The following is a 25471-nucleotide window of genomic DNA, read 5'->3' on the forward strand; positions in this document are numbered from 1 at the left end:
CATTTGCATTCACGTCGTTTCGTTTCCCAACCACAGGCGCGTCTCGCTTAACGAGCGTTCTCCTTCACGAGAGTCTGCTATAACTCTCAATTTGTTCGCAACACGAGAACATGTTCCCGAAACAAGCGGAGGCCGATCAACCAAACGCGTCCCGTGTTGGCAAGGGCCGCTACGCTACAACAATGGGATCGTATTACCACGTTCCCTACGCCCAGCCATCAGATTCTCAATCTCCTGTGCTGCGCGTGCCGCCGGAGCACGCGCCGCCTGAGCACGTGACCCAGGTGGGGGCCACGTGGTGTTGGTGGCGGCACTGTCATGGCGGCGCGTGGGGAGCTACTCGCGACTCCCGCTCACGGCCAACACGGGTGACGATTGTACGAGGTGGTCCTGGGACACTCCGAGGTCGACTCGGCATCAAATGAGTACGGTGTGTAAACATCGCCACCGGGGAGACAAAGGCGGCCGGGCGTGGTGTGAGCCACCCCACCCACACCCGAGGATCGGCGGGCGGGGCCGCCATCGCAAATTGCCAGCCCTCGCAAACAACAGCGGTCGGTAAGTAAGCTCTTGACTATGCATATATTATTGTTGTGTTACATATAGATTTTATATATCAGGTATGTAGTCTTCTCTTTGTGCCCGACGCTTAAGGGCTGCAGTTTTTGGTAGCGGCAAGTTTGAGTAAAACTCACGTGTACAGTATTTTGGCGGGACAAATGGAAATATCACAGAATCGTTTTGCGCGTTACCCCCTCCCCCCACCTAGAGGTTCACTCAATGTTTATTTTACTTTCTATCGAAAACAAGTGTTAAGATAAGCGTTTAAAAGTCAAACTTAACCAAGTCGTCAATTTAAGTGTCTTTTGTACATTTATGTTCGTAGGTTTGAATATATTCTGTCTAGATTCGTTTAAAAAGAATGCAACCTTCTCTGGCTACTATTAGCCCTCTTTTAGAATTGTGTTTCAACCGATTACCCTCGCTTGCCTGACCCATCACGGCTCTGAGAAATAAATGTATGACTAATGGACGTCAATGTTAACCAGTTGTCCATTTTGTGAGGTATCCCTAACTAGCCAGTAACTTGTAAGCGAATAAACAAACCAACGGCGTAATTTGTTCGCGCTCGCTGGTTACTTTTGGAAACAACATTGTTGATAATTTATTTAGAAAGGTCTTTTATACCGATCTAGGTCACGATATGGACTTCGATGTTAGCGTCGTAATTTTCTATTGGCAGATTCATACGTGATTATTCACCAGTGACTCATGTTTGCTATAATTTCACACATTTATAAATCACCTCACGTACTCCCCCCCCCCCCGGTTGCGAACCACTGGTCTAGAGAAGCCATTAGTGACAGACATTACCATCACATCGACAGTGAGGATGGCTTTATGAGACCCAAGGCGACATGGAATGCACAAAAGACGTTTGAACTGCCAATGTGTTCTTTGCGCGGCATTGACCTGCAAGGCTGTGAGCCTGAAATCGGTGAACTAATGCAAAACGATCCCACCCAGTTGTGTCGCGTCATTGACAATGACCCTGAAGAAGAATGCAGTCGTGTATTTTGACGGTACAATATATGAAATGCACAATCGATGATTCATCTAGATGAAGGGTGAGCAGTCAGATTCATTCCCTCACCCATGTTAACAATTTTGGTCTACCGCACCGACTGTTTGCTCTCATGTACACACCGCACAGCGAATGACTTGGTGTTTCTACTTTGGCAGTGGTACACAAGCACAACAACAAATACATGGACGCATTCGTCAATAACACTGGCTTCTTCCAGGATAAAATATGGACAGTAAACCCTCTCAAACCACAAGGGTTATGTTCTTGAAAACGCGCGCGAATGTAGAAACCTTGTTGACCAGGAAAAATGGGGTTGCGTTCCTGGCACGAGTGAACATAGGGGGGAATAGTAAATGTTTAATACCACTGACTACAATAAATAATAAAATATGAATGACAATTCGTTTTTATTACCTTTCATGATGATTTGATGACAATGGAGATGGTGAGGAATTCAGGTGGACGACTCATCGGGAGATGCAGGTGTTTGATAACAACAACGCACAGTTATCATTTTAGCACTCGAGAGCACGTCTGTGATAGGCCGACATTTTGGCGTGGACTGTGAGATCCATCAAGAATGAGGCGAATGCAATCAGGGAAAGTGTTGCGGCTATCGCCCCCCAGTGCTGTGTTCTCTTATCAATAACTATCACATTTTTACTGTGAACAAGATTTCTACATATTCTTGGTTCTTTCGGTAAAGTCACGTTGAAGGGAAACAATAAAATATATATAAAACAATAAAATTCTCGCGACGTTTCGACTGCAACACAAGGCTGTAACCCTCGTGAATAGAGAAGGTTTACTATATTGGCATAGTCACTCTGGTTTGTCAGTGCGTCGTCAACCGCGAGCCGGTGGGGAGTGTCAGGGAAAGCTGTCCCAGGTAGTCCAGGAAGCCGGTAACATGACTTCTATGATTTCATGGGTGCCACATTTCTATTTACAGCGATGTTCAATGTACTGCTGGATCACGGCTTTCCTACTAGAGCTCCTTCTACTGGAGGCCCCTTCCACCAACAGTGACGTGAGCAAGCAATTCCAGGGTTGCACCTTTACATTTTTAAAATTAATGTATTTATTTGGTAAGAGCGTGTGTGTGTGTGCGAGTGAGTATCAGAGCATGTGGATTCTGTATGTTCGCCCGCTATTCCGCAGTGTGAGTATGCAAGAGGTTGAGTGAGTGAATATAAGAGTGAGTATAAGAGAGCGTGGAGTTTGTATGTTCTCCCCCATTAACATTGCATTTTACTATATCAACATTGATAAATGGTAACATATATTACAATACAGTAGCCTCTTGACTATCCGTGCTAATGCCGAGGACAGCCATGGCTAATAAAAAATTGCGGACCATCCAAAAATATCCATTTTACGTGGATCTCTTTGCCAAAAACCACTAATATAGATATACATTATGTTTAAGTTAAGGAAATTGAGTTTGTTAATGAACAACATTTTTTTAGTAAAGAATGTATTGATCTTGTTTTTTGTTACAAAAGTATTTGATTTAGAACGAATGCTAACGATCGACCGAACGATGCACATGCTCAGGGATAACTTTCCTGCTCCCGCGCAGAAGACTCGGCCCACTAAGTGGACAGAAGCAGAGCCACGCCAATCAACATCAAACTCCGCCCACTGTTGTAAAGATATGCAACTAAAGTACCGTAGGGGCGATCACATGGATTTCAGATTAACCGGAGCACGTGACTTGTAATAAACATTTCCATGAATAAGTGTATCACTGTTTTTAGATTATTAATTTGGGATTAAGGGAAACATCCATGAGTTATTAATTTGTGTCAATATCAGGTGCGTGGTTAATCCTCAAATGGGATAAAACGCAAGCGGATAATTGAGTCAACTGTATTATGAACTAAATCGACATTAACAACATTGCATTCTTCTATATCAACATTGACAACCTTTATAACATTCTTAACATTGTTTAGAACAATAAACTATGATAAAATTAACAACATTGCATTCTACTTGATAAACAACGATAATATTTCGAAGGTGGTAACATTATTCATGACTATAATAAACTGTTATAACAATTTCTGTGCTCCCCTCTGTCACGCGCGCTCCTTTATGGCGTGCCTTCCTCTACTACTGCTGCCACTAAACACTGAGGGGTTAGCATCTTCATCATTAGACCTCCTTTGCCAGTACCAAAATATAATAATAGGGTTTTTCCCCTTTTTTTTGGCAACGAAACTGAAACCTTTTTACAAGGATCCATGTCTGCATTAACCACAATACTTGCAGTCAAAATGCAAACAGGAAAACATACTATGATAATATATGCATTGTCCTTGAAACTGATTGGTCCACACCAAGGGACGGCTTTCTTTCGAGCCTCGACCCAATTGGTGCTCGACCAGACATGAATCCTTGTAAATAGGTTTCAGTTTCGGTGCCAGAAAAAAGGGGAAAAACCCTATTACACTGAGGGGTTGTTTTCATGGAGGTGGACACCACCTGCATCATGAACATGGCGAGTCCACCTCATCGGAAGCCAAGTTCACATTTCTTCCTGAGAAGTGGAGCTGCTTTGGCTGCATCTGCTGCTGCTGCTGCTATAGCAGACGGACAGAGAATACTACATCCGTGCAGGCCGCCCCGTCTGAAGCCACACTCGGGCACTGCAAGCCTTTCCTCGGTGTGTTTGGCGAGAGGGCGATGTTGAACATTTTTTTGCTAGGACCTTTCCCGGCACGCTGAGTAGGAAGATGCTCCGGTAGTACGGTCCCCCTTATAGAGGGGGACCACTAAGGTATCCTTCCAATCCTGCAGCACGTGTCCTCTGTGGTCCAGAAAGTTGTGATTATATCATATCGGGCAATCTGCAGACACACGCTACCTGGGAAAAGTGCTGTTCGAGAGCACCTGTGAAGGTCGACACATCACACGAGAGGGTGGGTGGCCAACACCACACCTGGCTTAGTCTCCCCAGTGCTGATGTTTTACACACAGCACCAGGTACATGTCGTCCCCGGGTTACGAAAGGGTTAGGTTCCTGAGAACGATCCGTAACCCGAATTTTCCATATGTCAGTAATTGAACAATTTGTCCCTGAATTAAAGCTAAAATCCAATAGCCAGAAATAGTTGTGCCTCCCCTACCTGAATACTAGTTCGTTTTCCCTCAGGACTGTATTGTGCTGTTTTCTATTGCTACCTATATTCTATTGCTCTACATACTCTGCACTTCATATTCGTTTTTCATTTAATCGAATAACACTACCCATAATTAAACTAATGGGACATATTCTGGATCCAATTGTTTATGCATACCAGGAAACATTTTAATAAAAATCGTTAACAGAAAGCAGTCACTTCCGAATGTTTGTTTACCGTGCATTAGGCTAGGCCTAGACTTTACATACACACGCACACACATGCACGCACATTAAATACAGTAAAAACCTAACAATAGAAACATGGGGGAAAAGATAATTCGAAGCATAGAGAACAAACAATAATGTAATGGTATACAAAAATTACATTGCCCATAATCGTGGTGGGGCTTGGTGAAGGAGGCGTTTTGGTGGAGTGAGGCGTAAGGCGGCGTGCCTTATGCGTCCCTCCGCGGTATTCATCCGCAACCTCACCGCGCTGCACTATTTGCGCTTAACTTATGCAAACATTTCTGCATCTTAATTTTTTTATGCATTTATCAGAGCATTTTCATAAAACAATAAAATTCTCACTAAAAGAACCAAGAATATGAATCCCTGCAGTCACGAAAGCTTTAAATCAAATTTCATTTTCATAAAGTCGGGTCTTCCGTAACCCAGGAACTGCCTGTACTCATTTAAGGCTGATTTAGGGGAGGCTCGGAACAGGTTTGTATATTTGTCACTGATAATGGTCGTGAGCAGGAATAGAACTCGGTTCGCTGGGTTCACGCCACTACGCTACTGCTCCCCACTCGCAAACACTTGTACATTATCACACACTCAGACACGCTCCCAAACACATATATACTCGCTCACACTCTACACTCTGCAAAAAAGGGAGACACCATACAAACTCAGCACGTGGTTTCAACTCGGCACTTGCCCCAACGTAGCATTGAGGCTATGGGGGAATCTTCGTGTTTGTTGTTGTTGTTTCAGGACCAGGACCCCCCGGTGGCGGAGAGTCGATCTGCACGATCGTCGCCGGCGCGTGGAGCCACCGGCTCACCGACTACTCCCAGAACGCGTGCGGGAAGGGCAGGTGGTGCACAGCGACACGTGATACATGTGCAGTGGATTCCTAAATATCAGCCTCTTGTCTCCACTTACACATGGCAGGTTTTCTCCCGGGGTCTCCGGTTTCCTCCCACATGATGCTAATCTGTGACGAGTAATGGAATTTGTCGTCAAACATCCAAATGTGGCGGCACCCGCCTCACGGTGTCTTAGTTCAATCGCCGGCATTGCTGTTACGATGCGATGCAGCCGTGGAGACAGGCGTCCTCATTATATGTTGTCTCGCTACTCGTGAAGCCGTCCCACCCCGATTGTCCCCGCCCACCAACACCGCCTTCCCCACAGTTCCTGCACGAGCTCCCAACACGTGGAGCAAGACGTCGCTCATCGTGCTGAACCACGCCTCGCGGCACGACCCAGAAACACACCTGTGAACCAGACACGATTCTTAAGTGTCCCAGAGTTGATTTTATGTCACCAGGTGAGGACTCGAGAGAGGAGCTTGGAAGCATTTGCAAGGGTGAAATAGAGCAAGAACAACCGTATCCTGTGAGGAATCAAGAATATTCCATGAACTCCCTGTGGTGGGAGTCTGCTCGGGCAGATCCTGATCCTGTTCCTCCCTCCTGCGCTCCCCCTCTGCACGTCGATGCGCTGCCACGTCGTCCACCCAGCAGCGAATCAATCGGCGAGCATCTGCTTCTCTCTGTGTCTGCCCCCCGCCCCTACAGCGCAGCTGGGGTCTGCACCCAGCTGTGGCGCGGCGAGTGTGGTGGGAACTCAACACCAGCGGCGCCACTCGCCTACCTGGAACTGCGCGCAGGTCCTGGCGCTCCCCGGGGCAGCTGGCATGGCTACAATGCAACGCAAACTCGCAGGGAAGAAACAGGTGAGTTTGTGGAGGGGAGTAGAGTAAGATGGAAGGGGAGTGTGTGGAGGAGAGTAGAGTGGGATGGGCGGGGACAGAGGAAGCAGAGTGTGTGGAGGGGCGTAGAGTGGGATTCCAGAGGAGCGACAGTGAGTGTGTGGAGGGGAGTACATTGAGATGAGGGGAGAGACTGGTGAGTGTAGAGCTGAGTAGAGTGAGATGAGCGGGGAGAGACGGGTGAGTTTGTGGAGGGGAGTAGAGTGGGATGAGAGAGGAGAGGCAGTTGAGTGTGTGGAGGAGAGTAGAGTGAGATGAGAGGAGACAGGTGATTTTTCTGAGGGGAGTAGAGGGGAATGAGAGGGGTGAGACAGGTGAGTGTGTGGAGCTGATTCGAGGGAGGTGAAAAGGGAGAGGCAGGGGAGTGTGTGGAGGGGTACAGTGAGATGAGAGGTAAGATACAATTGTGTGGATGGGAGTCTAGTGGGATTAGAGGGGAGCGACAGGTGAGTTTGTGGGGGCGAATCGAGTGGGATGAGAGGGGAGAGACAGGGGAGTGTGTGGAGAGGTGTCGAGTGGGACGAGAGTGGGTGACAGGTGAGTGTTTGGAGAGGAGTAGCGTAAGATAGAAGGGGAGAGTCAGGGAAGTGTGTGGAGGTGGAGTACAGTGGATGAGAGGGGACAGAGGAAGGAGAGTGTGTGGAGGGGCGTAGAGAGGGATGAGCGGGGAGAGAGGGATGAGTTTATTGAGGGGAATAGAGTGGGATGAGAGGGGGAGACAGGGCAGTGTGTTGTGAGGAGTAGTGAGATGAGAGGGGAGAGATAGGTGAGTGTGTGGAGAGGAGTACAGTGGATGATAGGGGACATAGGAAGCAGAGTGTGTGGAGGGGCGTAGAGTGGGATTCGAGAGGAGCGACAGTGAGTGTGTGGAGGTGAGTACATTGAAATGAGGGGAGAGACTGGTGAGTGTGGAGCAGAGTAGAGTTAGAAGAGAGGGGAGAGAGGCAGGATAGTGTGTGGAGAGGAGTAGAGAGAGATGCGCGCGGAGAGACGGGTGACTTTGTGGAGGGGAGTAGATTGGGATGAGAGGGGGAGACAGATGAGTATGTGGAGTGGAGTAGAGTGAGGTCAAAGGGGAGAGGCAGGGGAGTGTGTGAGGGGAGTACAGTGGGATGACAGGTTAGTGACTGTGAGTGTGTGGAGAGGAGTACATTGAGATGAGGGGAGAGACAGGTGAGTGTGGAGCGGATTTGAGTGAGATGAGAGGGGAGAGATGGGTGAGTTTGTGGAGGGGAGTAGAGTGGGATGAGAGGGGAGTGACAGTGAGTGTATGGAGAGGAGTAGTGAGATGAGATGGGAGATACAGATGAGTGTGAACTAGAGTGAGATGAGACGGGAGAGACAAGTGAGTTCGTGGAGGGGAGTAGAGTGGGATGAGAGGGGGAGACAGGTTAGTGTATGGTAGGGAGTAGAGTTAGATGAAAGGGGCGAGACATGCGAGTGTGTGGAGTGGAGTCGAGTGAGGTGAAAGGGTAGAGGCAGGGGAGTGTGGAGGGGACTGCAGTGGTATGAGAGGGGAGTGACAGTGAGTGTGGGGAGAGGAGTAGAATGAGATGAAGGAGAGAGACAGCTGAGTGTGACCTAGAGTGAGATGAGAGGGGAGAGAGACAGCTGAGTGTGGCCTCGAGTGAGATGAGAGGAGAGAGAGACAGCTGAGTGTGGCCTAGAGATGAGAGAGGAGAGAGACAGCTGAGTGTGGCCTCGAGTGAGATGAGAGGGGAGAGAGACAGCTGAGTGTGGCCTAGAGATGAGAGAGGAGAGAGACAGCTGAGTGCGGCCTAGAGTAAGATGAGAGGGGAGAGAGACAGCTGAGTGCGGCCTCGAGTGAGATGAGAGGAGAGAGAGACAGCTGAGTGTGGCCTCGAGTGAGATGAGAGAGGAGAGAGACAGCTGAGTGTGGCCTAGAGTGAGATGAGAGGAGAGAGACAGCTGAGTGTGGCCTAAAGTGAGATGAGGGGAGAGAGATGGATTGGTGTGTGAGGGGAGTAGAGTGAGATGAGAGGGGTGAGACAGGTGAGTGTGTGGAGGGGACTACAGTGGTATGAGAGGGGAGTGACAGTGAATGGGGAGAGGAGTAGAATGAGATGAAAGGAGAGAGACAGGTGATTGTGGCCTAGAGTGAGATGAGAGGGGGAGACAGGTTAGTGTATGGTAGGGAGTAGAGTTAGATAAAAGGGGCGAGACAGGTGAGTGTGTGGAGAGGAGTAGAGTAAGTTGGAAGTGGAGAGGCAGGTGAGTGTGTGAAGGAGAGTACAGTGGGATGAGAGAGGAGTGACTGAGTGTGTGGAGGGGAGAACATTAGGATGAGGGGAGAGACTGGTGAGTGTGGAGGGGAGTAGAGTGAGATGAGAGGGGAGAGACGGGTGAGTGTGTGAAGGTGAGTAGAGTGAGATGAGAGGGTCAGGTGAGTTTGTTGAGGGAGTAGAGTGGGATGAGAGGGGTTAGGTGAGTGTGGAGCGGAGTCGAGTGGTATGAGAGGAGGAGACACGTGAGTGTCGAGGGTAGTAGCGCTAGATGAAAGGGGAGAGGCAGGGGAGTAGAGTGGGATGAGAGGGGAGTGACAGTGAGTGTATGGAGAGGAGTAGTGAGATGAGATGGGAGATACAGATGAGTGTGGACTAGAGTGAGATGAGACGGGAGAGACAAGTGAGTTCGTGGAAGGGAGTAGAGTGGGATGAGAGGGGGAGACAGGTTAGTGTATGGTAGGGAGTAGAGTTAGATGAAAGAGGCGAGACAGGTGAGTGTGTGGAGTGGAGTCGAGTGAGGTGAAAGGGTAGAGGCAGGGGAGTGTGTGGAGGGGACTGCAGTGGTATGAGAGGGGAGTGACAGTGAGTGTGGGGAGAGGAGTAGAATGAGATGAGAGGAGAGAGAGACAGCTGAGTGTGGCCTCGAGTGAGATGAGAGGAGAGAGAGACAGCTGAGTGTGGCCTAGAGTAAGATGAGAGGGGAGAGAGACAGCTGAGTGTGGCCTAGAGTGAGATGAGGGGAGAGAGATGGATTAGTGTGTGAGGGGAGTAGAGTGAGATGAAAGGGGAGAGACTAGTGAGTGTGGGGAGGGGAGCACAGTGGATGAGAGAGTACAGAGGAAGCGGAGTTTGTGGAGCGGCGTTGAGGGGGATTCAAGAGGAGCGACAGTGAGTGTGTGGAGGGGAGTACATGGAAATGAGGGGAGAGACTGGTGAGTGTGGAGTGTAGTATAGTTAGATGATAAGGGAGACACAGGTGAGTTTGTGGAGGGGAGTAGAGTTCAAAGAGAGGCAGGGGAGTGTGTGGAGAGTAGTACAGTTGGATAAGAGGGGAGTGACGGTGAGTGTGGGGAGGGGAGTACAGTGGGATGAGGGTAAAAACAGGCGAGTGTGGCCTAGAGTGAGATGAGAGGGTAGAGACAGGTTCTTGCATGTGATGGGGAGTAGAGTGAATGGGTTGATTGGGGAGAGACAAGTGAATTTATGGAGAGCAGTAGAGTGAGATGAGAGGTAGGAGGCAGAGGAGTGTGTGGAGGGGCATGGACTGGAATGAGGTGGGTGAGAAAGGTGAGTGTGTGGAGCGGAGTCGAGTGGGTTGAGAGGGGGAGACAGGTGAGTCTGGAGTGGAGAAGAGTGAGGTGAAAGGGAAGAGGCAGGGAAGTGTGTGGAGGTGGAGTACAGTGGATGAGAGGGGACAGAGGAAGCAGAGTGTGTGGAGGGGCGTAGAGGGGGATGAGCGGGGAGAGAGGGATGAGTTTATTAAGGGGAGTAGAATGGGATGAGAGGGGGAGACAGGGCAGTGTGTTGTGAGGAGTAGTGAGATGAGAGGGGAGAGATAGGTGAGTGTGTGGAGAGGAGTACAGTGGATGATAGGGGACATAGGAAGCAGAGTGTGTGGAGGGGCGTAGAGTGGGATTCGAGAGGAGCGACAGTGAGTGTGTGGAGGTGAGTACATTGAATTGAGGGGAGAGACTGGTGAGTGTGGAGCAGAGTGGAGTGAGAAGAGAGGGTAGAGACAGGTGAGTTTGTGGAGGGGAGTAGAGTTAGAGGAGAGGGGAGAGAGGCAGGATAGTGTGTGGAGAGGAGTAGAGAGAGATGAGCGGGGAGAGACGGGTGACTTTGTGGAGGGGAGTAGATTGGGATGCGAGGGGGAGACAGGTGAGTATGTGGAGTGGAGTAGAGTGAGGTCAAAGGGGAGAGGCAGGGGAGTGTGTTGGGGGGGGGGGGGAGTACAGTGGGATGAGAGGTTAGTGACTGTGAGTGTGTGGAGAGGAGTACATTGAGATGAGGGGAGAGACAGGTGAGTGTGGAGCAGATTTGAGTGAGATGAGAGGGGAGAGATGGGTGAGTTTGTGGAGGGGAGTACAGTGGGATGAGAGGGGAGTGACAGTGAGTGTATGGAGAGGAGTAGTGAGATGAGATGGGAGATACAGATGAGTGTGGACTAGAGTGAGATGAGAGGGGAGAGACAAGTGAGTTCGTGGAGGGGAGTAGAGTGGGATGAGAGGGGGAGACAAGTTAGTGTATGGTAGGGATTAGAGTTAGATGAAAGGGGCGAGACAGGTGAGTGTGTGGAGTGGAGTCGAGTGAGGTGAAAGGGTAGAGGCAGGGGAGTGTGTGGAGGGGACTATAGTGGTATGAGAGGGGAGTGACAGTGAATGTGGGGAGAGGTGTAGAATGAGATGAAGGAGAGAGACAGCTGAGTGTGGCCTAGAGTGAGATGAGGGGAGAGAGACAGCTGAGTGTGGCCTAGAGTGAGATGAGGGGAGAGACAGCTGAGTGTGGCCTAGAGTGAGATGAGAGAGGAGAGAGACAGCTGAGTGCGGCCTCGAGTGAGATGAGAGAGGAGAGAGACAGCTGAGTGTGGCCTAAAGTGAGATGACGGGAGAGAGATGGATTAGTGTGTGGAGGCGAGTAGTGAGATGAAAGGGGAGAGCCTAGTGAGTGTGGGGTGGGGAGCACAGTGGATGAGAGAGTACAGAGGAAGCGGAGTTTGTGGAGCGGCGTAGAGGGGGATTCAAGAGGAGCGACAATGAGTGTGTGGAGGGGAGTACATGGAAATGAGGGGAGAGACTGGTGAGTATGGAGTGTAGTATAGTTAGACGATAAGGGAGAGACAGGTGAGTTTGTGGAGGGGAGTAGAGTTAGAAGAGAGGGGAGAGAGGCAGGATAGTGTGTGGAGGGTTTCGAGTGCAATGAGCAGGGAGAGATGGATGAGTGTATTGAGGTGAGCAGAGTGGGATGAGAGGGGTGAGACAGGTGAGTGTGTGGAGGGGACTACAGTGGTATGAGAGGGGAATGACAGTGAGTGGGGAGAGGAGTAGAATGAGATGAAAGGAGAGAGACAGGTGATTGTGGCCTAGAGTGAGATGAGAGGGGAGAAACAGGTTAGTGTATGGTAGGGAGTAGAGTTAGATAAAAGGGGCGAGACAGGTGAGTGTGTGGAGAGGAGTAGAGTAAGTTGGAAGTGGAGAGGCAGGTGAGTGTGTGGAGGAGAGTACAGTGGGATGAGAGAGGAGTGACTGAGTGTGTGGAGGGGAGAACATTAGGATGAGGGGAGAGACTGGTGAGTGTGGAGGGGAGTAGAGTGAGATGAGAGGGGAGAGACGGGTGAGTGTGTGAAGGTGAGTAGAGTGAGATGAGAGGGTCATGTGAGTTTGTTGAGGGAGTAGAGTGGGATGAGAGGGGTTAGGTGAGTGTGGAGCGGAGTCGAGTGGTATGAGAGGAGACAGGTGAGTGTCGAGGGTAGTTGTGCTAGATGAAAGGGGAGAGGCAGGGGAGTAGAGTGGGATGAGAGGGGAGTGACAGTGAGTGTATGGAGAGGAGTAGTGAGATGAGATGGGAGATACAGATGAGTGTGGACTAGAGTGAAATGAGACGGGAGAGACAAGTGAGTTCGTGGAGGGGAGTAGAGTGGGATGAGAGGGGGAGACAGGTTAGTGTATGGTAGGGAGTAGAGTTAGATGAAAGAGGCGAGACAGGTGAGTGTGTGGAGTGGAGTCGAGTGAGGTGAAAGGGTAGAGGCAGGGGAGTGTGTGGAGGGGACTGCAGTGGTATGCGAGGGGAGTGACAGTGAGTGTGGGGAGAGGAGTAGAATGAGATGAGAGGAGAGAGAGACAGCTGAGTGTGGCCTCGAGTGAGAGGAGAGAGAGACAGCTGAGTGTGGCCTAGAGTAAGATGAGAGGGGAGAGAGACAGCTGAATGTGGCCTAGAGTGAGATGAGGGGAGAGAGATGGATTAGTGTGTGAGGGGAGTAGAGTGAGATGAAAGGTGAGAGCCTAGTGAGTGTGGGGAGGGGAGCACAGTGGATGAGAGAGTACAGAGGAAGCGGAGTTTGTGGAGCGGCGTAGAGGGGGATTCAAGAGGAGCGACAGTGAGTGTGTGGAGGGGAGTACATGGAAATGAGGGGAGAGACTGGTGAGTGTGGAGTGTAGTATAGTTAGACGATAAGGGAGAGACAGGTGAGTTTGTGGAGGGGAGTAGAGTTAGAAGAGAGGGGAGAGAGGCAGGATAGTGTGTGGAGGGTTTCGAGTGCGATGAGCGGGGAGAGATGGATGAGTGTATTGAGGTGAGCAGAGTGGGATGAGAGGTGTGAGACAGGTGAGTGTGTGGAGGGGACTACAGTGGTATGAGAGGGGAGTGACAGTGAGTGGGGAGACGAGTAGAATGAGATGAAAGGAGAGAGACAGGTGATTGTGGCCTAGAGTGAGATGAGGGGGAAGTGATTGTGTGTGTGGGGAGGGGAGTACAATGGGATGAGAGTGGACGATAGTTGTGTATGTGGAGTTGAGTAGAGTGAGATGAGAGGGGACAGGCAGCAGAGTATGTGGAGGGAGTAAAGTCGGATTAGAGGGGAGTGACAGTGAGTGTGTGGAGGGGCGTAGAGAGATGAAAGGGGAGAGACAGGTTAGTGTGAAGGGGAGTCGAGTAGGGTGAGTGGGGAGAGACGGATGAGTTTGTGGAGGGAAGTAGATTGAGGAGAGGGGAGAAACAGGTGAGCGTGTGGACTAGAGTGATATGAGAGGGGAGAGGTAGGTGAGTGGACGAGAGTGTTGAGCAATTGAGCAATCATTGGAAGGATGTTATTAACCAAGTTAAACTTTAACTGCCTTATAGTTTATATTCATATCTCTGGTCTTTTACTCCCAGCCTTACACACTACCATCACTATGAAATTTGACGTGCAATGTTTCAGTCGTGCAAATTTGTCCCTCATCCCACTCTCCCCCCCCCCCCATCCGTGGTACATGAGTACCATGCCCAGGAGCTTCTCTAATCTCCGTCCCCCAACACCCCCCCACCCTGCATCCGTCCTCCCTGGCTCCTCCCCCCTTCTTACCCGATATAATCTCTTGTCACAAACAGCTCTCTCGACTCACCACAGTAATTTTGCTGTGACTGTTGCCACCTGATGACGGAAGCTTGTGCTGCCTCCGAAACGCCGTGATTTGATTTAGTTTTCACTTTTTGTTTTATTTTATTTTTTACCTACGTGACTTTACCGAAAGAACTAAAGAGTATGGATCTTTGCAGTCACGAAAACTTCAAATCTAGAATGGGAGACAAGTCACTTTGTGGAGGGGAGTAAAGTGAGATGAGAGACAGGTGAGTGTGTGGAGGGAGGTAGAGTGAGATGAGAGGGTACAGGCAGGAAGAGTGGTGCTGAAGGTCACATGTCAGACTTTTGTGCCATGGGGTTGACTGGTGGTGCCAGGCTATGTGCAGGATATCACAGGACACACCCAGGTGTCAAGGGGTTGACTTATGGTGCCAGACCAGGTGCAGGATGTAACTGGTAGATCCTTGTGCCATGGGGTTTATAGATTGTGCGAGGCTATGTGCAGGAGGTCACGCTACAGACCCAGGTGTCAAGGTGTTAACTGGTGGTGCCAGGCTAAGTACCGGATGTCACAGGACAACCCCAGGTGCCAAGGGGTTGTTGAAAATGCCAGGCTATGTGCTGCAGAAGATCACAGGATAGACCCAGGTACTTTGGGTTGTCTGATTGTGACATGGTTGGTGTAGGAGGTCATTGGACAGACACATGTGCCAAGGGGTTTACTGATGATGCCAGGCAAGGTGCAGAAGGTCATTCTGCAGGCCCAGGTGCCACGGGTTTGAGTGATGGTGCCAGGCTAGGTGCAGGAGGTTTCGTGACAGACCTAGGTGTTATGGGTTAACTGATGTTACCAGGCAATGTGCAGCAGGTCATATGACAGACCCAGGTGCCAAGGGGTTTAATGATTGTGCCAGGCTAGGTGCAGGAGGTCACGGGGGAAACCCAGGTGCCATGAGGTTTACTGATGGTGCCAGGCTAGGTGCAGAAGGTCACGGGGGAAGCCCAGGTGCCATGAGGTTTACTGATGGTGCCAGGCTAGGTGCAGAAGGTCACGGGGGAAACCCAGGTGCCATGAGGTTTACTGATGGTGCCAGGCTAAGTAGAGGAGTCGTATCTCCAGAATAGTCTATTGTTCTTTACGTAAGTCATCGGTGATTGAGCTGAGACCATCAACTCACTGAAATGGAGGATCAGGTTTAATCACAACTCATTGGGAGTCTGTGTCTCTATGTGCGCTTATGGGTGTCTTGTGCGACACACTGGGTCTTGATGTAAATCATTGGTGGCTGTGCTGAAACCATGAAATCAATACAACTCGAGGATCCATTTTAATGACAACTCTGTCTATGTATGTGTAGGGTGTAGGTGGATTCCTGCTCACGGCCACCATCGGTGACAACTATCTTTGCCAGCCACACGATGGAGCTACGCGTGGGGGTGCACGACCTGCAGTGGCAGCCACAGCCTCGTGCCCGACCCCCCACGCAACGGTGAGAGGGACGCTGCCTTGCTCGCGACTCACGCGCTTGCTCACTCACCTTGGTCTGTCTCACTGTCACACTCACCTCTCTAGGGTTCCCTCTAGTTGAGGCCCTGCAGCCAGCAGTGGTTTCAGTCATACAGTTCAGGATTGTATCTCATCCTCCCTTAAACAATGTGTCTAATGCACTCTGCTTCCTGGTGTAGTGTTTAGTGAGTGCTGTGCGAGGGTTAATTGAGTTTTGTTTTTTGTGCCCGCTATGCCATTATATTTGATGAAGCACATGAGTGGACACTGTACACCAATATTCATTACGCTTGGGCTGCTGAGAAAGTTAGAACAATTTACCTTATTTATATGGGAACGTTTTAACCTCGGTGTAATGAGCTAAGATTGACAGTAATCGTAATGGAACAGCTGTACTTTCTGTACAGAATTAATCGTCAATGTACTGTATATGTAAATGTACATTGTCAACATCAGCCCTGGTATCTGCACTGCTGAATGAACAGATCCCCATGCCATCGGCATCCCTCATTGCCCTGCGCGGTGCCACAATCCATCGCGCTCTTGAACTAATCTCATCGCTCTGTCTTGCCCTTGTTTTCTTCTTTGGCTGCAATTCCGGCACCGGTTTTGTCCATCGGCTATCATCCCATCGAGTGGTGTCCAGCCTAAGCCCCTCCTTGCTTTTCTTAACAGTTTGATTGGCGTGGTTGGCTTTATACTGTACGAAAGAAGTTGTACATACATATGTAGTGTTTATAATGATAAATACACTTCTTATGAGGCACACTCTTTATTGTCTTCTCTTACACAGTCCTTAACACACAAAGGGGTATACGGTCCCCTCACCTAAGAAGGTACAGCCTCTAGACTTAGCGGGACCTACCCACAGGTCTCTTCCTAACCTAAGGAGGCACAGCCTCCAGACTTAGCGGGACCTACACACAGGTCTCTTGCTAACCTAAGGAGGCACAGCCTCCAGACTTAGCGGGACCTACCCACAGGTCTCTTCCTAACCTAAGGAGGCACAGCCTCCAGACTTAGCGGGACCTACACACAGGTCTCTTGCTAACCTAAGGAGGTACAGCCTCTAGACTTAGCGGGACCTACACAGGTCTCTTGCTAACCTAAGGAAGTACAGCTTCCTGTCTTGGCGGGACTTACTCTCGAGTCTACCGCTATCCTAGAGTCCTCCGGCTGGGACCTAGGGGAGGCTATCTGACCCACTGCTGGCCCGGTGGGTCTTGACCATTGGATACGCTGAGCCTTAGCCCTCAGAAGGGCTGGAAGGCTGGGTCCAGGGTCCTGGCTATCTTCAGCCCGGGCTTCGGTCTTCGTGTAGGGAGAGAACTCCCCGCGCTTCGCGCGCTCACCCTTCTTATACCCGTTTGTGGCCAGGTGTAACCAATCCCACATTCCCACGTGGAACTGTCTGATTGGTTGTTACCAAACTGTGGCTACGATCCAGTTCACCTCGTCTGACCCCAACCGTTATTCACACAGAGGTAGCGCTGCACTGCCCCTTTGATACCTAGTGGCAATGCAGGTTACCGAACAGTGAGTAGTTAGCACCTCTACATCTACAATAAGATTTCTCTGATTCTGTTTGTTCCCTGAATCACATGTTCCCCTATCTGTCTTTCACTGCAATCCCAAGAATGCAACTCTGTTCTTTGCATAAGTTTCAGCTTAGTGTCATTGTTTTCTGATCATTTTCACAGTGGGTAATGTGTACCGATTGGAAACAACCTTTATTATTCAGGCACTTTGTCGTGCTGCTTTTGATGATCAAATCGATATTCCAAAAGCACTATCTCCTGCCCTAATTGTCTTTATTTCATACTTTTATTCACAATTCACCTTAAATTTCCACACCTCCGATTAGCACAGTTGACTTTGAATGGTGCAAAAGAAGTTTCAACATACATACTTACACATGGTATTCTTTTTATTGGCAAATCAAGAAGAAGAGAGAAGAGCTGAGGATTATTACATCTGCTACTTTTGATATAGAGGTTTGAGTTGATTGTGTGGTTGATGCTAGCGTGGCTTTAAAATGCAAGTATCGATGCCGTGCTATTGCATGTGATGAGCAGGCCGTGTTGGTTCTCAGTGCTACGGTTATACTGACCCATGCTGCTTTGTTCCCATTATTGTAGGTCAACTCTGAGTAAAAGTAGTCGGTGGCTTCTGATGTATCAACAGGAGCGTTAATTTTGTTAGTTACCAAATACCTGTGGAATTTACGTAACGTCTTATTCTGTGGATTTCATTTAGTTGGCATGTTTATTTTAATGGCTAAATAAAACAGATGATGGGTTGACTAAAATGTTGCAGGTTATTGTAGACGAATACTAAACGAGTGAAATGCTGACGAAATCAACACTGATGATCACCAACCTCAGGAACACAAAGGCCTCGCCACTGCTTGGTGCACCAGCCACTGCACGGTCTCTCGAGTGGAGGCCCTTCTGCCAGCAGTGACACAAGCAAATAATTGTAGAACTGCACCATGACTTTCTACTTTTAATCCAGAAATTCCAAAGCTCTTCAACCACAAGTACACGAGCACCGTCCTAACCGTGGAGGGATGCAACCATCTCTCAGAGATGTTCTACAAGTACAGATGACTTCCCGACGATGTCTGCTTCTGCCCAGGCTAGGGGCACTTTGAGACCATGTGGAGTGACAGACTCACGGGCTGAACTCGTGCGAGTCCGATCCAAGTGTCACAGGTAAACATATCGGGTTGACCGGTAGTTGCGGTTACCTGGGTTCCCAACTATGTCAATGCAGTGGTTTGTAAGCGTTCATCGTAATTTTATTCGCAATTCACCTTCAAGTAGCACACTTTCCTTTAGTATGGTTGCCTAGATCAGTCTCTGAGTGCGGAGGAGTGCAACATTCCTTCCCATACAGATGGAACAGGTGGCGTCAAGATTTGTGCTGTGCTGCATTCTAACAAACATTTGTGTGACGCCAACTCTTGCCTCCACAGTACTGGATCACAGGCTTGCGCCACCTCTGCCTGGCTGAAGTGCAAAACCAAATGTAATGTTACATGTTGCATGACAACTCTTATCTCATTGCTCTTGTCCATCTCTTGTCGTCGTTATAACCGAGGGTTGATGCCCAAGAACGATGCTCTTCATCTTTCGTGATCTTCAGGCTCTTCTCATGGAGAGTCCCGTCTAACTGTTCACATTTTTCCACCAACTGATCAGTTCCTCCCTCTTCCCCTTCTCCTTTCCATTTTTATTTGCAGCGTTATCTTCATCAAATCCCCAGCTGACCCAGGATATTTCCCACATTGCCAACTTTCTCATTATCTGCTCTTACCCGTGGACAAATACAGATAAGGCGAAAATTGAATCACAGATAATTGGATTTTAATTTTTATTTGAGTCTTTCGTGACTGCAGGAATCCATACTCTTTGGTTATTTCAGTGAAGTCACGTAGGTAGAAAATTAAAAAATATATATCACGTTTCGATCGCAACACAAGCGGTCGTCCTCAGGCAGAAAAAATAATCCAGCAGCGGAACTGCTGAAGCAGCGCTTGTGTTGCGATCCTAACGTCGTGATATATTATTTTTTTGTTTTATTTTTCTGTCTTCGTGACTTTACTGAAAGAACCAAAGAATTGGATTTGAGTCACTATTCCCAATGTGTGTGTTGTGTGTCTTGTTTTCCGCTCCATCTGCATGAGTAGGAGATGCCAACCCCGTGCATTGTGTCCGGTTTCTTCACCAATGCTGCCAAACTGCACCACAGTGAATCTTACAGGTGCAGTTTCTCCATCCTGCCTCATGTTTTAATGTGACGAAGTGGTCATGTGCCTTAGGGGTTTTTGAGATTATCGCGAAGGTTAGAGAGGTTAGACTTTGATGGTATGTGTTGAGAAGAGACAAAGGAGGTGTAAGGGAAAGTTGCTATGGAGATGCTACCGATGCAGCACCAAAGGAGTAGAGCGCGACCGAGGGGGAGATGGGAGGCTGCGGTGGCACGAGACACGAGGACGGTGGATATGACGAGAAAAGAGGCACGGAATGGAAGCTCACGGAGAAAGGAAATAGAAGCAGCTGACTACATGCAATAATGGAACGTTTGGCTTGGAATAAGAAAAGTTGGTTGTGTGGTTCAGGGCAATCAGAATGGCTATGTCCTACATGAAGTGAGCACTGCTGAGCTCCTGGATTAAGAGGGGTATCTACCTGCTGCTCTGAAAGAGTTCACAATGGCCAGGGTCAGATACACTACGCTGGCACTGTTGACACCTGAGGTTGGATCCCTGGTAATTTCTGTTTGTTTTTTCAGGGGTCTGAGTGTACGTGTGTAGAAATTGGCGTATGTGTTGCAGGAGGCTAGTGGCTACAAATCCAGCGACCTAAGTTTGATTCCGTGCCATGGCTCACATCAGTGGTGAGTGATATCTTAACCAATTCGAGTCTCCTGTATGTAGACTCCGCTCCAAATAAGTGCATGTTTCAGCGTGTATTAACATCAGCAAAGGGAGCTAGGCTTGGAACTGGCCCCACCACCCCCTTGTGCACATTGCCAGTCTTAATAGGCACATACCAGCAGCACTTGCCTGGCAGCCTGTATAAACGATGTGACTCTTTGTGTTTTTGTTTTGTGTGTGAGTGTACGTATGTGTGCAGTGGTGGGGAGTGGTATTGTAGCGCTTAGCGAGCTGCACTACGAACCTGGTGACCCGAGTTCGGTCCCGCTCATGGCCAACACCAGTGACGATTATCCGAACCGGTCTTCGGCCTCCTCTATGTCGACTCAACCTGAAATCAGTACCTGGTGCGGTGTGTAAACATACCCACTTGGGAGACGAAGGCGGCCGGGCGTGGTGCTGGCCACCCAGCTCCAAGTATGCCAGCCGGACTTCATGGGTTCTTGCAAAAACACCACTTGTTCCAAAAGTTTGGTAAAGGCTATATGGGGTATCTTTGTCTTTGTATGTGTACATGCTTCTGTGTCAGTGTCTTTGCCAGAGAAACTGATCTAACAGTACTGAGATTCTTCATGCTGTCCCCAGCTTTGACTGTCTCACTGGGTTCATCACGGCCATGTTGTAGACGTGGACAATTTCATGCAAATGTGTGTGTTATATATTTTTTGTTGATATTAATGGCAGTAGACGTCTGTTGACTAGTACTCTGATTTTACACTTTTTATTGGAACAGGAAGGTATGAGATGACTTTCAGCTCCACATCCACACCCACCTCCGTGCTCAATGCCAAGAAGCCACTGTATTGGTAATAAACCCGCAATGTTTTTTATTCGTAAACCTGCATTTTTTTCCATATTTTCCCAATTTACCGCGACTGTGCTCTCGCCATCATGTCATGGGTCCCCAAGTAGTCATTCGTGTCTTACAGAGCAATACAAGCCTTGTGTTAGATCATAGCCCACTAAATCTGATATCACAGAGCTACTTTGTACCCTTTAAATTGACCTTTCGTCCACATAGTAAAGGGCAGGACTTTCCCACCCGTTCCTCATATGGGAGTAATGTTAGTCGTAATAATGTTGTGACTTCTCATAGCTGGAAATATATCCCAATAAAGTGCAGAGTGACAGTAATGTGATGCATTATTTTGTGCAGTCAATGACGACCGGACTGAGACCATTAACTCACTCGATTTGAGAACCCGCTTTAATCACAGGCAGCTGCCTGGATTCAAACTCAGGTACTCGGTGGTGCCAGTTCAGTGCTCTGGCCTCTAAACACCCACGTGTTAAATACATAAGCAACCTTTTTAATTAGCAACATTCTTTGACCACTTTGCCAAAACAATTGGGATTGTGGAGCTGTGGCACAGTCATGATATTGCTTTTTCTCATGCCTCTGCTGGCAGAAAGAATTTCCACGAGGATGCTCATGTGAGAGCCCCTTTACAAAATATTTGGTCTACTCTTCCACACTGGTCATATGTTTTACCGCTTGGTAGATAGGCAGGGGAATTTAAGATTACTTGACCATTTGTTTCAACTGCTGTGCCAGAGGGTCTAACGAGCAACCTCTCTGTTGCCAGGCCAGCGTGCTAGGCATTGCACCACAGCAGCCCCCTCCAGTATTTAATTCTAAACGAAGGTCACTCTCTGCGTGCTTTTGTGCACGCGCGTTTGGGTGGTGTTGAACGAGATGGTGCAGACGTCTCGCTTCTTCGTGAGGAAAGTGATGGCACTGGAGCCGGCCTGGCTCACGGGACTCGCTCCGCGCTTCTGGCAGAGCGCCGTCTGGAGGCTCCATTGTCGCCACTGCGCTCCGGTGACATTCACCGGGTCACGGTTCATTTGGTTCGTGAAATTAGTGGCGAAAACAAACGTCAACAAAGTGATTTGTTTTCATGCAAAGATAATGGGAGGTCGAAAATCAAATGGGCGGTGACCGCCTAGCAGTCGTGCGTTTGCCGCTTATTACGAAGGTGCGCGGTTAGAATCCAGCGGCTGCTCGGATTTGATACTGCGGGTTTATTAACTGTAAACATACACTCAGTCTGCTTCAGAGTGGACATTAAAGATCTTGTGACGTCATTCGCAAGGTTAGGCCATTGTGTGGCGGCATCATGAGTCATGTTATTCTCATGAACAATTGTGCCCGAATGATTCAATTGGGAATATACATAGCAATCGTAACCCCCTCCTGTGAGAACCTGGCAAGACTCTTCTGAAAAATAGTCACTGCTCAGTGACGCTTTGCTGGGTAAATCAGCATGATAACCACTGTGACATGAGCCTGTGAACCAGTGGTTTGTAGTTGGGGTTTGGTGGGATTTGTGGAGATGGAGCCATCGTGTTTGCTGGGGGCACGCGCCTGCAGGGTGATGGGATGGTACCTGTAGGATTTGGTACAGCAAGAATGCTTGACATAGAGTACGTTGCATGTTCGTCCTGATCAATTCACCGGCCACACCCAGTGCAGCATCTTTGCATGTATTGACTGTCATTGTATATAGATGTTCAGTCACATACAAACGTTTCACCGATATGCCTATACCACACTCCCCAGCAAGTCGGATATGCGACGTAGTACTGAATGACTTAGCTTGAGTGTTATCCCGTGGTTTCTGTGGGCTTTCTCTGGTTAATTTCCATACGTATAATATTCAAAGGGACAGATTGCAAACAAACATTGAAATGAAATGTTTTCCTTTTTAAACACAAAAAGTTTGTACAAAATTAGAGAAAGTCATGTTCAAATACTGCTTGCAATGTATATATTGTAGGAAGATTACTTTTACGGAATGTTTTGTTGCACTATACCCATAACAAAACTCTACTATTAAGAAAAAATGTTGTGGTAATCCGTCGTGAAACATTACTGTATGCTCTCAATCAGCAGCCATGATGGTCACTGATCAAGGCCACTTACCACCCTGCATTGTCCTGTGATGCCAGGACCCGTCCCCTGCACACAGCCCATCTCATCGTTCCATTTCCACCATGGGCAACTTCCTGCGTGGCGAGTTTTCTCCCCATTGAGTGTACATGACAACGTTGCAAGACCCATGCTGCAAATTTACATCTAAAATACAAGCACATACACTTTCATATGAAGTGTAACCTTCCGGCTACAGACAGGAGCAAATGTTCGGAATAGATTTAGGGGTAGGGTGGATAGTATGGTTATGAGTATTAGTTGTAATAATTGTGCCTTGTATGTATCCAAAGTAAACCATAAGGGAGGGCCAATTTAGGTTTGTATTAACTTAAGGCTGATTTGACCTAGGGGAGACCTAGTATAGGTTCAGACTAATTTAAGGCTGGGTTGACCTAAAGGTGAAAGCATGTTTCCTAAATTCACAGTGCCTGTCCACCCAGCAGTAAAATAGGCGCACTGCAACGAGTTTATCGGCAATACGCATGTGGGTACTTCCTTTCCAAGACGCCTGTCCATCTTTAAAGATAATTGATAATCCTCGAGGAGCTCTCCAGAGCTCCCCCAGTTGAGTTCCTTCTGCCGGCAATGGTGTGAGCAATCAGCTGCATGTGGATATTTCTGAGATGAGCACTTACACTAAAACAATGTGAAGTTAAATGTACTTATTTTCACATTTCAAAAGAAAATTTGTGACCAAAGATGGAATTTTACTCATCGCCAATATTTGTTTTGTGATGCTGGCAGATTCGTATGTGGACGTCTCCGATTCCAAACAGTATTCCTCTTCTGTGAAGATGTGGACGACGGACTTGTCCCAGACCCCCATTCTCCACCGAGGACCACACGCGCTGCACACTTCGAGTGAACCCCAGCAGCGACGTCTCGATGTTCCTGCCTGCCCACTGAATGACACCTAGCAGCGCAACAACACTGGATTAGAGTTGCAGTGCACAGTAGTGCAGAGGCGGGTCTATAAACTTCGTAACGGGAGAGACGGTAGCGCCGACATTTTAAGCTGCTTAAAACACGTCTTACTGGTAAATATCAATAAAAGATTATTTGGGTCTTTTGGGAAAGCCACGTAGATAGAAGAAATAACACTAGAAAAGCTATTTTGGCGTCTCAAGGGGGATGCGATCACCCCCATCGCCTCACCCTTGGATGGAACCCGCACTAATGGCTTGATCACAAAGGTGTACAGCAAGCGCCGGGCATCTTAAAAGTGTTGAGCAGCCAGTCTATGCAGACGAGGGCTCTCCCATGTTCTCTGCAGCAGGGCTCGGTGCAGCCGCACGTGACCCTTGCGCCATTCCGGTTCCTTCAGAGGCTTGTCCATCTGAACCACTTGACAGTGGAGAGATTGAGATGGGGAAGCAGGGAGCATCTGTTTTAGTAAAGGAGACGGTATCCAACACAGTCCCTACACGTTTGTACTGTGATTGCTACTTTAAAGAAAGTCTCATGGTTTAAAAATGGAAGATGTTGCTCACGCACTATTCTCTCTTTTGTGTGGAAGAGGATGATGACGGCCCAAGATATCTGTTTTTGAAAGATGTTACATCCAGGTGCTCCAGCATTAACTAACATTATTTAGAACTGATTTAAGTACTTATTAGCATGGTTGGATATGTATGGTACGAAAGACGTTCCACATACGTCCAGCAACCTGCTGTGTCAGAATATTTCTTCAAATTCAGCCTAAAAAGTCAATAGTGCACACTTTCAATTGAGTATTAATTTTTTGAGAATTATGAATGTGGATTATGTGATATCCTATGGTTTGCATGTTGAAAGTTTTGTGCAACCCCGTAGTGAATTTGACTGATTTTGAATAAGGCTAGTCCTTAAAGGCAACACAGTTTTGTATAAAATTGTATTTCATCCAAGATGCTGTTTAGTGCAGTCCTAGTGGTACAGTACATGAGTTGGGGGAATCTTTGCATGTCTACATGTCTGTGTCAACCATACTACGTATGCGGATTATCTGGCGATTGCTTCCCACTGAGAAAGAGTTGCAGATCCTACTGCTGAACCTGGAGCATGCTACTTCAGAAATAGCGCCTTGCCATTGGCCCCACAAAAACAAAGTACCTGCCTGGGTATTTTATGTCATCACATGCTCCCCTCCATTAACTCCTCATAAGTGATGGGAGAGTTGTGGGGAGAGTAGAGAAGTCTCTGTACTTGGGCAGTGCGCTTATGACCAGCTCTGGTTTGGCAGCCGAGGTCTCTGAATCAGTCGAGCGACATCTTTTCATCAGCTGTGTAACGCTATGTAGAAGCTACCTGGCTTGTTATGCCCTCTATGCTTGTGAAACGTGTAGCCCTCTTAATGGAACATCTGCGTAACTTTTAAACCTTCAGGCTAGCCATACGATCCATTCTGGATTTAACCAGACTGGATTGTGCGAGGAACCCACAGAACCTTGAAAGATCTGGACACTTCCATCGGTGACATGTAGCCTGCATACCTAGCCACTGCATGCCAGCTTCTGTTTGGCCAGATAGATAGGGCTAAATGGGTGTGGCACATACTAGGGAGATGGAATACAGTGGTGCAGAA

At 48.4% G+C, this 25471-nt stretch overlaps 1 protein-coding gene across 48 annotated transcripts; it reads left to right on the plus strand.

The window, feature by feature from the left end:
• Nucleotides 1–272: 272 nt before the first annotated feature.
• Nucleotides 273–24794, plus strand: LOC142930157 (uncharacterized). Of its 48 annotated transcripts, none has more exons than XR_012946201.1 (13): nt 2541–2618; nt 3146–4259; nt 5718–5820; nt 6527–6684; nt 15384–15515; nt 18170–18246; nt 19224–19297; nt 19829–19933; nt 20173–20390; nt 20707–20779; nt 21670–21824; nt 22870–22989; nt 23653–23687. XR_012946201.1 is itself a non-coding variant. In XM_076072265.1 (11 exons), the coding sequence occupies exons 2-11, from the start codon at nt 2550–2552 to the stop codon at nt 23823–23825; spliced, it is 1011 nt and encodes a 336-aa protein (XP_075928380.1). In that variant the 5' UTR covers nt 273–558; nt 2541–2549; the 3' UTR covers nt 23826–24794. The 48 variants fall into 48 exon arrangements, 18 of the variants coding, with proteins under 18 accessions (XP_075928380.1, XP_075928382.1, XP_075928376.1 ...); XR_012946203.1 differs by having other exon boundaries at nt 19872–19933; XR_012946210.1 differs by lacking the exon at nt 18170–18246 and adding an exon at nt 18510–18562.
• The last annotated feature ends 677 nt before the right edge of the window (nt 24795–25471 follow it).

Source organism: Petromyzon marinus, chromosome 37 (genome assembly GCF_048934315.1).
Source record: "Petromyzon marinus isolate PM22_M1 ecotype Great Lakes invasive population chromosome 37, UKy_Petmar_22M1.pri1.0, whole genome shotgun sequence".
In the NCBI taxonomy this organism is placed as follows: Eukaryota; Metazoa; Chordata; class Hyperoartia; order Petromyzontiformes; family Petromyzontidae; genus Petromyzon; species Petromyzon marinus.

Bases quoted from the DNA above. Each gene is read 5' to 3' on its own strand.
- LOC142930157 (XM_076072261.1), top strand. From the start codon at position 4,062: ATGGAGGTGGACACCACCTGCATCATGAACATGGCGAGTCCACCTCAT. The intron at 18,247-19,223 runs GTAAACATATCG...CTGCATGAGTAG, and splicing joins GTCCGATCCAAGTGTCACAG to GAGATGCCAACCCCGTGCAT. The intron at 19,298-20,706 runs GTGCAGTTTCTC...TTATTGGAACAG, and splicing joins CACCACAGTGAATCTTACAG to GAAGGTATGAGATGACTTTC.